Here is a 13668-nt window from a genome sequence, read left to right as displayed (position 1 = left end):
ACTGATGTCAGCGATAGTCCCAATTTCCTCCTCAATATCTGCTCATTTTCGTCGACTAAGTTTGTTAGTGCTGGCGTTTCATCGGCATTCATGTGGGGATTTCTTTTCGTCTACGAATCCATTGTTTTTATTTTTTCCCGTCTGCTAATCTATTCACAGGCTTAACCTTTTTACCTTTTTTCATAAAAGAGTGCAAGGGAAATTCCGGCAATTTGCAAGTATTGTCATGGAGCATTGACTTAAGAACATGAATTTCTTTAAGTTTAGACTCAGATAAGAAAGATGCTTAGTATTTTTAATAAATTTGTTCTTTAGTTTTTTTTCGGAGGCCGTTTTAGTTTTCATTGCGCATTTTTTTTGCGCATTCTAGTATAATACAGTGGATAGATATCCGTATGAAATTTTTACGATTTAATTTATAAAATTGAACATAATAAACAAAATACAGATAAAAATATATAGATTTCTTAAGAAAAGTTTTGTTTTTTAAACGATTTTTCCGTTATGCTGTAGAAGAGCATTGCCATTGCGCTTTTATGACGTAATGATAAAATGAAGCTTTGTATGAATACGTTACAAGAAATGACATAAAAGAGCAAGTAAAAATTGTACACCGTTCAAATTATATACACAGAATTATGCTATCCTCAGGGATATTTTTCTTATTTTTTGAATAAATCCATTTACCAATCTTCATTCCTAATGCTTCAAATATAGAGCAAAATTTGGGGCACTTTAAACTTTTGAGATGGCCCCCACTAAAAACAGACAATAGAATTTAAAATTTTTAACATATAAGGTAGGAAATGATATTACCAATCATATATAACAATTTGAGAAAAAAAAAGCTATTGTAGTATTTTTTAATCTGCTTCGAAGTGCGGAAAATGACAGTTTCCTATATATTTCTATGGTAAATATACCTCAATTTTGAGATGGTCCCTAAAAAGAACCAGAGGGTCGATTTCCTTGAAAGTTTGCAAAAAAAAACTACAATTTGTAAAAATAACATATGGTTAAAATATGAAGAGTTTCGCTTTTGTAGTTTCTCCACAAAATACCTAAATCGGCATCCTTAAGTGCATTTTTTTAAGAAAAATCCCGGTCCTGAACCTTATATTCTAGTATATAAATCTCTAGAAAATACTTCAAAGTATCAGACTTGATTTTTGTTTGATAGTTATATGTCTTATCAGCAGGGTGAGGTCTGGAAATTCAAAAATATGTACCACAACAACCCGGAGCAGAATTCCTGAATTATATGTAATGATCTTCAAATATACGAGGGTTGTTCGAAAATTATTGAGCCAAATTAAATATTTCCTTTTCTAAGTGACGAACTTTAGTGAAAATTTGCATAAACATTGAAGAAACCTCAACACAGGCCAAAACTCGGAGTGTAAAAACCGTTATTAACCTGACCATAAATAAACTGTAGAAGTGTAATTGTCTGGTTTGTATCATTATTAGACCAATGTACATATACTGGAACAGAATATCTGTATTAATATCATTCGTTTATATGACTTATACTGATCTTTAATTATACATTAATATGTTTTACAGTGCGACCGTTGGGGCGAGCACAGCATGTGATTTTTTGGATGAGTCCGGCCCCCACTTTCAAAAACGATACTACGTGCCTGGATAAAACAATGAATTATGATAAATTAATAAAAATAAAATTAACAACGTAAGTGAATTTGATTGCATAATCAAATAAAACATACCTTTTTTCAGTAAATTTTCATTACTCATAGTTTATAAGATTTGTTATAATTTATTTATTTATAAGTAGAACAATAGTTTACTCTCAGATACAATGTTGTTGAGTAATAAAGATTTTAATATAAATGTTCATTGCACCGTATATTCTCTTTTAAAGTGATTGTAACGTCAGTTCATCCCCTTATTTTGCAGTACATATTTTTCTTAAACTTACATATGAGAATTGACTCATCATAGAGCTTCCCCCGATGTTAAAAAAAATAACATTTAATTTTATTTTTTTCAATTTTATCATGGATTTCCCCCCTCCACTTTAAAAACAAAATAAAGTTTGATTTTTCTTTTAAACCATTGAACTACTAAAAAGCTGAAATATTAGAATTTTCATGATTTTTTCTTTTTGCTTGCTAAGATTTTTTGGATTAGGCTGCCATCCACCCACCCACCCCCTTGAAAAAAAAGTCGATGCCACGTGTACGTTCCAGGAAATTACCGTAATTATGGTGAAAAAAATAAACGTGAGCATTCATCCAAATGAGTGTAAGTTACAACTGTTTCTTGTATCTGAAGAAATGTCCTCATTCTTTAGCTTTGCAAGATTTTGAGAGGATTTTGGTAATTTCAGCAGATTTACAATAAATTCAGTTAGAGTAATTTTCCCTTATTGTGACGTCAAAGTTCACGTTGGTTAAGTGTCATCTGACTCTTTAAAACTCCCCTGAGAAATAAAAGTACGCGAAGTATACTGTTTTATTTACTTAAAAAGCATGATGTTCTTAAAATTACACATCTTATATGCTTCTAAAAAGTTTTAATTACTTTGATTCTCGCGAGAACGTGAGTTGAAACCATTGGTACTATGAATTATGGGTCAAAATTTACTGACGCCGAAAAAATCTATCGGATCAATGTGAAAACGTTTGTGACGTCACTCGATTATTTTTGATTGAGAGTGTACTGAGGTGAATATTAGAGGTAACATTGACTGTATGTCGTATACATCATTATTGTTTTTACTGTCTTGCTGCTTCTCGTGAGAGTGTGAGGTGATAAAAATTGCCATGATTACAGGGAACTACTGGTATGATTAAAACAATGCATTACTGGTCCGATTTACTGATGCCGAAAAAATCTGTTGAATGAATGTGCAAGTAAATAGTCCGACTTTTCTATTCACACACGCCTAGCTGCAATAATGTAGCCCTCTCCGATTTTTTTTATATCTGAGGTTTACTGGAGAGGGCTACAATTCCATAAGATCTCCGTAATGGTGCAAAAATAAATATCGAAAATCCAATATTTATCTTATTACAAAAGTTACGAATGCTATATAGATTACTTAGAGTACAAACTTTTTATATGGGTACGTCTAATAAAGTAGTTTTTGAAAAAAATCCGTGTAGAACTACATAAACTGTTCGTCTAGACCGCCATACTTTTTATCGCGAGATCTCGTAGGCGGAAGAGGCGGAGCTTGTCTATATTTGGAAGCGCACACCACAGAAGCAAAACAATGTTGAAAAACGGCGAGAAAATGAGTTAAAAAGATGGATACAAGTAATTATCAGTGCTGTAACTGCGGTAAAACCTTTCCGACAAAGAAAGGAAAGTCTATTGGCGGCAGAAAAAGTTTAAAATCAACTGCCGTCATTAATAAGGTCAATAAAACTCTACAGGATTTGATTGAAGAGGAATTCGACATCGTTTTAAGTCCCGAACAAAAACGCCAGCGTTTTCTCTGCTCAGCATGTTCATGGGCAGTAGTGTCAATGGCAAAATCATCCGCAGCAAAGAGGGAGGCTATGGTCAGAATCAAGGAACACGGACAGCTTACTTACCTAGCTAAGAAAATAAGAAGCCCGGTGCCTACTCCCCGAAAAATTAAGAGGATGAGAGTCACTTCGCCTAGAAAAGTATTTTTTTCTCAACTTTCCATTTTGTCAGAAAAAGTTATTCATGTTTATTAAACAGATAATTTCATACATGATGAAATTATAGGAGCAAGATATGGTTACTTCCCAGGCATTGCCAAAGAAAAGGAAACAGGTAAATTCATTACAAATTGATTTTAAAAATTAAAAAAATCTTTTAATGATTCACAGGTTCTTATTTTCTTTTAGAGACTATTAGATATAATTAAGCTATATATATTTTACAAACTAACTAGTATTCAATGATATCTAACTATGATAAACAAGTTAAACAGATGTTATACAGATTTTGCAATATATCATTGTTTTTTTTTCTCTCTCTTTTTTCCCCCAAATAATTCATGCAAATTAATGTTACAAAATGAAAATGTTGTGTTAACATATTAATAAGACTTAAGGCTTGTTAATCAGGGATGCAAAATATCTGTATTTTATACCAGATATACAATCAATATCTTTACACATTTTAGTTATCTATGCCTGAAAGGGAAGTCCACAAAGCACTGAATTGCATTAGACAGAGAAAGTACACCAGGGGGTTATCACTGCTCATTAAGGCCAGAACAGGGTTCAAGAAATCTGTCATTGCCTTTGCCCAACGTGCAGTTCGGATGGAAATGATCTGCTTATGCAGAAACCAGACATCACCATTCAAGGGTGGAAAAACTGTGGAAGAAATTGGTGAATTCGACTGGGAGAAGCAGTTTACTGAACTAAGCGAACAATGTCCGATACTGTCGAGTGTCCTAATTGGAGCCCTAACAACAGAAAAGTCTGTACATCACTTTGGCCTCGCATCAAAGCCATGTATGTCAGCCAAACCTGTCATTGGCACACTTGGTTCAATCCTGGCATTTCAGAGAAACCCGAAATCTATGAACTACTTTCAGGAGTTGAATTCTGTTCAAATGTGGCTTGCTGGCTGTCAACGAGAGGTAGGAAAAATGTCTACCAAAATGTTTAAACTTCTTTATGTAAACACTATTTAAGGTAAGAACCTAGTAAATTGCCCGAACTTATGTTCATACACATTGTATATCATATATACAACATGTTCAAACCACTATTTTGCAAAATTGGGGTTTCATTTTCATTTATTTGTGTATAAGTCCTGGATAGCATTTCTCCATTTTAGGTAACATTTTCTGTTGTATATAATTTTATTTGTTTTGTTTCTTGATTTTACCAGCTATATCATATTTTTACTCAATATGCTTTTTCAGATGTTTAACAAATTAAATCATCTGGGGCTGTGCGTGGGAATAAAGGGATCCAGAAGCTACCTAGACCGAATCAGATCTAGCTATGACACTGAAGTTTTCAAGTGGAAAACTGAAATTTGTGACTATTTGCTTGGACTTAGATCAGACAGCTCAGTCTCGGGTGCTTATACCATTCCATATGCTGACAGTGAAGCAACCCTATCTGTTGATTCTTTCCCTTCATCAGCAGCTTCATCCCCTCAAAGACCACCCGCAAGGAGAGAATATTTTCAGCCACAAATGCAGCAACCAAATGAAGGTTAATATTGTTATGATCTGTTTAGAATAAGACAATCCATTGAATTAGATTTGAATATTGGTGAAGTACATGTTGGTTTATATGTATACCTGCATTATTTTTTATTTCAGACTTGGATGTAAACTCAACAAAAAGTACTTCAGAGGAAAGCATGTTCTTAAGTGACAGGTCTTTGCCAAAAGGTGAGAATTTCATGATTGAATGAGAAAAATCCTAGTATTTAACCAATGCATGATGAGTAATAACAGTACTTAACCTACTATTATGCAATTAAAATTTCTTTACATTTATGCGACATCTTATTGTTCTGAATATTTTGATATCTGTGAAAACTGAATAAATAGAGGATGAAAATTTCTATCACTCTAATTTCAGGTCGGTGTGGATTTTCCCTATGTTTTGATAATGTAAACCAAAGAACCACTGTCAGACATCAAACAAGGGATGCCAAAAATAAAATGTTTAATATGGTTCAAGGGTATGCAGCACGGGATAGAGTACCAACTCTTCATCTAAGTGATGACGTACCATTACCAGAAAGAATAAAGGCCATTCCTTTAGAAAACTACCTCCCATCTGAGATGGATGAAGTTGATCTTCGGTTTGAATTAACCACAATTGTCCACAGGATTCTGTGTGAATACATTCCCATCTTAAAACCTTTGGCAAATGCTATTAACTGGCACATCCAACATAGATACTCAGATGTGTCTGCAGCAAAAAGTCAACTGGTCAGTTTATATTTTACTTTTTAATTTATAAACATATGTAAACCCTTTTTACAAATTGCAACTTCACAATATTAATTCAATTGCAGGTCCCAATTGGTGTTCTGGATAAGGATGAAAGCAGAGTTTCAGATACCATAGACATCCTTGAGGAGTATCACAAATATGTTCCACTGAAGCCAAATGGACAACCTTTCAAACTTCTCTTACATGCAGATGGCCTAAGTGTTGAAAGGGGTAACAATGCTCAGAATGCCAGAATAAACGGGAATACTGCATGGAAACAGCTTCAAGGCTTGCAAATGAACATACAAGAATGGCATAAGAGATGTCTTTTGTTACAGGTAATAAAAAAACAGTCTCAGCTATTAATTACTGTGAAGTGACCATTAATTTTGATGCTTAAAATATGCGTTCAGTTTGAATAATTACTTTTGAAGAAGTAAAATCTTTATGTTTAATCACCAAATGAGTTGATGCATTATTCTTTTAGGACATTTTTGATGAGATGTACAAAGGTTCCAGTGGAAGAGAAATAGGCACCCTCTTTCAGCTGAAGAACTACTTCAACCATCGTAATGTGACAAGCAATGTCAAGCAATCGTTTAATCACGATGAAGAGTTTTTAGAATTTGCAACAAATGGATATGTTGTATTGGCTGCTATGCATGTTCTGAACATGCAGAGTTTGAATGATATTCCAAATTCTTTCCCAAATACTGAAGACAAACAAATGCATTTCCTTCATGATGTGTCAGGAAAAATTGTAGATATGGTGTTTCTGTCAACTCAGCCATATGTAAAACACATTCTACAAGACCAAAGCAATGACCCGGAAGCAGAAAATGAAATTTGTGTATGCAGGTCAACCCATCAAGATCCAGGAATGGTATACTGTGCAAACAAGGACTGCATGTTTGGGGGATGGTTCCACTTAGACTGTTTAGGTCTTGAAGAAGATGATGTGCCTGATGGAAACTGGTGGTGTTCATTGGAATGCAAGAATTACCAACATGGAAAGAAGAAGAGAGCAACAGTTGCTGACAACCTGACAGACCATAAAAAATGTTATGCTTTGAGAGTTATGTGGCATGGTTTGAACCAGAAAGTACGCCGTGATGCCTTGCGGGAAAATGATGGGAAACGCATCATTATGCATTGGAGATTTGACTTGTTGAATTTCTACGAGCACAATCATCCTAAGTATTTCCATGTTTGTCATCAACTATTGTCAGCAATTAGTGGAGCTGTTAGCCCAAGACTCCAGCACTCACTTACGTGGAATAGAACAGTTAATCCAAATGGTGGACCTGGAAAAAATCTGGAAATGGATCTACAGAAGGAGTTCTTTAATAAAGAGTACAAAGGTACATGTATTTACAATTACCTATTCTTCTTCTCTTATAAATAGATTTTAGGATAACATATTGTTAATGATGACTTCCTGTTTTTACATGTTCTATGAAGAAAGTGTCAAAGATGCTGCAGGGCAACTAACTGAGGCCACAATTGCCAGACATAGCCAGATGGTGGGTGTTGGTAAAGTCATTGGAAGTGTGTATGAGAAGCAGGTGGCTTCCATGCAGAGGTCTACTGTACAGACAACCAGTACCCCTAGCAGAGAAAGTGATATTATTGAATTCGTCTCTATGATGAGCAATGAAGAGATCTTCACAACAACCCCGGGCCGACACTTTAAGGTGTAATATCCCTCTGCTATTAATTTTACCATATCTTTTTTAAATAATTTCATATTGATTTTCATGAAAGTCAATATCAATAGATTCAGATGAAACAAAGTTGAAGTGATGAAGCGCTGCTAGATTTTTCAAAAATTGATAATGTGTCTAATCATGTTATGAAGAAAACTAGACATAGTGAATAGAAAAAGCAAAATTTTACCATCGCAGCGTAAAATTACAAATATTAAATGTACATGAAAATAATATATAGTTATATACATTGCCAATTCATTTTAGAAAACATAATGAAGCGGTGCTTTTTAGTTCAGAATAGCACTTTGTTGTATAGGTTTGTAACAAAAATTGCTTCAATTAGCAAGAGTTATCTTTCTTTATCATAGACTATTGAAGATTTTACATACATATTTCGCATACAGTACTTGATAAATTGCCACAATTTCTAATTAATCAGAAATGTTTTCTGTTTTTAAATTTAGATAAGATAATTATTCATGTGAATGGATCCATATATTTTAGAAATGCTAAAAGTGTAAACCAGTCGTTAGAGCATTTTGTTATAAAACTAAAAGGGGATCAAATGAATGATCTTCCAGTAATTGGTATGATCTCAATATAGGGATATATTGTCTTGAATAAAATGTAATATTATTATTTGTTTAATTTTGTTGTCCCATGTCTGCTCTCTCAGATAGGAAACCCCATATAATTTGAACATTTGAAATGTTATGTTTCAAACGATGATAATTAAGCCTAGAGTTTGCAATAGTCTTGGTCACGTTTTTCTAAATTATAATTCATTCACCTTTGTAAACGAGCTATAAATGGGGAGAGAGAGCAAAATTTCATCCAAAATTCTCTGGTCTAAAACATCAAACACGTACTGTTCATGTACTGAACTAGTACATAAAATTTAGTAATATTTCTAAGAAAAATTAATCCATTGGGGGAGGGGAAGGGGTATACATGTAGACACTGCCTCATTAAAATTTTGATTAATATAATTCGCTTCTTACATTTTTTTTGGTGAAAGTTTTCTTTACTTTTTTTCACTTGCCAAAAGTTTGGGTTTAGTTCGTTTGGTTCAAATTTCCCTTTTTATAAGTTATCTCTCTTATCAGAGGGATATTTTACCTTAAGTCTTTCCCAGACGTTACACATGTCTTGTTTAGGAGAATCTCAGCCAGTGCATTCAGGAAAAGACTCATCAGACTAAGAAAAGAACTTGCAAATCATAGGGAAATTACTATCCAAATGCAGAGAAATTAAATCATGAATGTCTTAATTTGTTTTCATGACAGTGTGTTTGAACAGTCTGATCGAATGGCTTTTACAAAATTTACAACAGAATCTTTTGTTATTGGCAAAGATCCATTAGCAGATAATCATTTTACCTATTCTAAAAATATTTGAATAAAATTGGTTGGAATTTTATGTGTGTTTTCTATGACAAGCATTTCCATTATTATGACAAACGATGAATTATCATTTATCAAATCAAAAGAATGGCCCCGTGATATGAAAATGCATTATTGCACCTAGCTGTTATCTGTAACTTTTGCAAAGTTTTAATTAGATCAGAAGTAAAATTTTCCACGGTGGGGTGGGGCATGTAGATTTATTGATTGTTTACTATTAAAAGTAGTATGGGGAAATTAAAAAATCATTATACCTTAAGTCTAATATAATAAGGTTAGAAGAACAGTAAGTAAATAATTTGTCAATCCAATTATCTTCAAATTTACAATCTTGGTCCCGAGCTTGTACACTGCAGATCATGAGTTTGAATCTGCCTAGGACTTTTGTTAATTTTTTTTAAATTTCATCTAAAATTGCATTTTATTCCCTCCTACATTTATATAGTATGCTATCTTTCAGAATCAAGTAATTTCCTGCTGATTAAATACTCTATTCCAATGTGTCAATTGCTTTAATATTAAGTGACAAATTAAGACAGACATACTGTGGAATCATTACATTTCGTGGTGGCTCAATTTTCGTGGAATTCATGGGTACCTCTCATCCACGAATTAACATCCCCCACGAATTAACAAATTAGAGCTATATAGTCATATTCCTATTGCATGTATACAAAAATACACGAAATTACGTCCCCATGAACCTGTAAAATTTAAGCAATCCATGAAAATTGGCCCCCCGAATTGTAATGATTCCACAGTATATCAAATTAAATAAAGGGACACATTGAGCCTTGTTTAAGTTTATAATATGTAATACATGCACCACCAAGCCAGTTTAAGTTAGAACAAATGATAATGTTACAAAGATACAATGCTAAAAATAAAGAGGAAATCTAATGCAATCATTTAATGTCATACAAAAGTAAGGTACATGCAGTCACAAATTTTATCATATACAACCAACGAATTAAGTCAAGAATGATAGCAGGAGGTCTTTTGAGCGGCGAGGGCAGTTGCAAAGGTTGCTGCACACACTGCAAAATTTGCATTTCTTGCAATTGCAAACTTCCTCACAATCACCATTGCAAATGATGTTCTCCTTCATGGTATCAAAATCACTAGTACTCATTCCACGCAGATGGAAATTCTTCAGTACTGATAAACGGACACATGAGTTGAGTTTTATAATGTCTTTCATTTCGTCCTCACATTTGGATACACTTCTTTTGAACCCATAACATACTGCATGTCCAACTCTGCTGTCCCTTGCACATCGTCCAACTTCTTGCCAGTAGCTTAAACATGAAGTGGGCAGCCCCCAGTGAACTACAATATCAACATCAGGGATATTAATCCCCATTCCAAAAGCAACTGTAGAAATGACAACTTGCACATTTCCTGAAGGTTCAAAAATTCAGTCAATAATCTGCTTTTGCTCTCTTCATCAGTATTCGCATGATACATTTCTATTCTTCTGTTCTCCAGGGATGGCATTCCATGCACAAAGAATCTGTCCTTAATTGATGATATTAACCACAAATAGATGTTATAACATGTGTTAATTGATCTGACATAAACCACAATTTTTCTTTGACTCTGATTTCCCTTTATGTGTTCTACCATCCAATCCAACTCTTCTTCAAATTTTTCTGTTGAATTCTTCATGTTCAAGAAAATATTTGGCCTGTAAAGGAAGAGAAATTTTAAACATTGAATTATTATAACAATTAATTGTGGTCAAATAAAAGAGAAAAAAGGAATTAGGCAATAAACCTGCATACCTATCCGGCAGGACTGCAACAACTTTCAAAGCCAAGGGTCATGTAAATATCCTCTTGGATCTTTTTTGTTGCTGTTGCTGTAAGTACCAATGTACAGGTATTGATAACACTCTGTAATCCTGCTACCTTCCGATAAGCTGGTCTAAAGTCCAGTCCCCTAAAATCATAATATGTACAACAGATTTATAATTCATCATTTTAGATCTAATGCACATTGCATGTTTTCAGATCCAGTTGCCAAAATTTTACATTAATTGAATGTGTCATTACCATGATGAAATACAGTGAGCTTCATCAAACACTAGAACACACACTCTTGGTTTCAGCCAATACCTTAGTACTTTTCGCCATCTTTGGTGTATAGCTGCTTCTGGTGATGCAAAAATCACACTGTAATGCTTGTCAGCAACATCTGTAAAAGTTTAATATCTTATGTTATATATATGGACTTACTGTTTGGAAACAGTACTATTAGATTTTATATGATCATGCAGAATAATTTATATTTCCATATTAAAATCAAACTTTACCATTCCTATGTATAGATATAGTTGTATACATATAAAATCACCTTTGACTTGAGTGGTGTCCATAAGAGCAATGGAACTGACATCATGCTGTTCTAAAAAATCAACCTGGTCTCTCATTAAGGCTCTTAATGGTGAAATAACTAGCGCTGTGTGGCTTGGTGCTCCCCCTTCAACTAAAACAAATGACCTATTTATTAAAATGTAATCTAAGAAATCTAAATACATTTATTTATTCTTTAAATATAACAAGGCACATAGTATCAAATTATTCTTGAAAGGCAAAAAAGGGAAGGAGGTCATGAAAATCTTAATCCTTTAAGGGTGGGTGCGTTTTTCTATTACAAATTAAATTATCTGTATGTAAATTTGAAAGAAAAAGTAGAGGAAGGGGGCATCATCCCTGATGCTACGTGCCTGTATATATTCCGATTCACGTATTTGTGATTCTATATAAAAGTAATGAATTAAATAAACGAGCTGCACAAAACGAGCACACACTTACCTCGTCTGCAAGCAATGGCATCAAAATGTATGTCATCGACTTGCCAAAGCCAGTTGGTAGCAATGCAAAGACATCCTTCTTCTCTAAAATACTAAATAAAACACTCTGTTGTTCCTCCTTTAACTTAATTTCGAACTTAAACTTCGTTAAAACCTTCGCCAATGTCCTCTTGTATATTTCCTCCATTGTAGAAGAGCGATGTAAACACGACCTTATATGGGCATATGCAAATAAGCACTTAAATTGACAACCGGAAATTCAGCTTCAATACAGCAAAGATGGCGCCCAATATGAATCGAGAAATCGGACTGGAGAAAACTTGTGTATTTCCGTGGGATATAGCCAATTAAATTGTGAGTTGCGGCTAGTGAATAAATATACACAGTCAATTATATCCATAATAATATTTTATTTTACTAAATACAATAAACAAATGCCTTTAAAGACCAAAAATGTTGCGGGAGTGAATCACTCCCGCACTTGCACCATTACGGAGATCCTATGGAGTTGTAGCCCTCTCCCAAAAAAAAAAAAAAAAAAAATCGGGAGAGGGCTACATTATTGCAGCTAACACACGCCTTGCCCGTAGAGCTCGCTTCGGGCCGGCGCTACGCGCCGTCGAGCTGCACTCGCTATAAACTGACCTTATACAAATCCGTCATATTTTGCAGTCTTACATACTTATGTTCCTTCGTCTGTTTGGCATGAGAAATCTATGACTGGATTTGAAGTTGAAAGTCTGTGTTGTTAAACAGCATTCCATTGCTTGAGAATTTGGCGAATCCTCAGTACTGTTACTACGGTAAAAGTTGTTCTTTTTTTTAATAAATATAAAAATGTGTGATAACAACCCTATCATTTCATTATAAGACTGGAATATTTTGTAATGTAGAGAAAGTTACGCAATAAATTATATATATTATCTGACCAGAGACAAATTTGCTCATTTTTAATCCAACACTTAACTATAACTATAACACTTAACTATAAACTGTTAAATGTCTTATTTGATGCAAACCTGGTCTTCCTGTTTGATTAATAGTTGTCATCGTCTGATTTTGACTGCTGAGACAAGTATTTGATCTTTCGCCTTGCTCCGAGCTGTTCACCAGTCTGGGTATCACAAGGATCAGGGTATTCATATAAAGGACAATCCAATGAAAATAGTAACACAAACAGTCTATTCTAATATATAATGCGCTCTGTCTCTGTCACAGCACAAAGCTACAGGTACAACTTGAAAGTTTGTTGCTTCATTTGTTTTACAAGCAATTTGACATAAAAACAAGTGTTAAAGTGTTATTTGTTTATGGGTATTTTTGGTATTTAAGACATCGGAACAAAACAGTCGCTATATTCAAGTTTCACATAACGTTAGTCAGTGTTCAAAGGGTATCGAATAAATAGATGAGAGGTTATTCTGTTATCTGAAAATAAATTGTACATGTACTTGCCCTAGAACACAAATATGGAGGCTACGTAATTTTGTGAAGTTTAAGCTGGCCGTGTGGTCTTCGTGATATCCATCGTAAACATTTCTCCAAATCAGACTTTTGCTTCGGAAATGGGATGAATTTTGCTCGCATAAGTTTTTCCGGATACCTGTTATCCAGTTTACATGTCCCATGGGAGCAATGCTTTACCAATATATTGAACGCAGTCGAAAAATAATGCACATTTTTAAAATTTCAATACGTAAACAAGCGCCACTTTTTATGTACCGATGTCCGACTCTATGTCCGATCTTATACGCCGCATCAGATGACGTTGGTCAAACCCGACGCGCCCACATATGAAATGGATTGGTGTATTATCAGATAAGTTAA

The 13668-nt window shown here is 34.1% G+C and overlaps 1 protein-coding gene and 2 long non-coding RNA genes across 3 annotated transcripts; 2 read left to right on the top strand and 1 right to left on the bottom strand.

The window, feature by feature from the left end:
* The first annotated feature begins 3561 nt into the window (after nucleotides 1–3561).
* On the top strand, nucleotides 3562–4611 carry LOC136274543 (uncharacterized). Its single transcript, XR_010712953.1, has 3 exons — nucleotides 3562–3641; nucleotides 3727–3774; nucleotides 4130–4611. It is a non-coding gene; the product is annotated as an uncharacterized lncRNA (long non-coding RNA).
* Nucleotides 4612–4870: 259 nt separating this feature from the next.
* LOC136275019 (uncharacterized) lies at nucleotides 4871–7614 on the top strand. The gene is made up of 6 exons (XM_066083267.1): nucleotides 4871–5180; nucleotides 5291–5362; nucleotides 5556–5911; nucleotides 5998–6252; nucleotides 6402–7275; nucleotides 7376–7614. The coding sequence occupies exons 1-6, from the start codon at nucleotides 4871–4873 to the stop codon at nucleotides 7612–7614; spliced, it is 2106 nt and encodes a 701-aa protein (XP_065939339.1).
* A 3230-nt stretch (nucleotides 7615–10844) lies between these two features.
* LOC136275140 (uncharacterized) lies at nucleotides 10845–12407 on the bottom strand. The gene is made up of 3 exons (XR_010713667.1): nucleotides 11382–12407; nucleotides 11081–11222; nucleotides 10845–10967 (listed from the first exon to the last, which is right to left on the bottom strand). It is a non-coding gene; the product is annotated as an uncharacterized lncRNA (long non-coding RNA).
* Between the last annotated feature and the right edge of the window lie 1261 nt (nucleotides 12408–13668).

Source organism: Magallana gigas, chromosome 4 (genome assembly GCF_963853765.1).
Source record: "Magallana gigas chromosome 4, xbMagGiga1.1, whole genome shotgun sequence".
NCBI classification, from domain to species: domain Eukaryota; kingdom Metazoa; phylum Mollusca; class Bivalvia; order Ostreida; family Ostreidae; genus Magallana; species Magallana gigas.
Note: the sequence above shows the minus strand (reverse complement) of the source record. Positions and strands in the feature narration are given on the sequence as shown.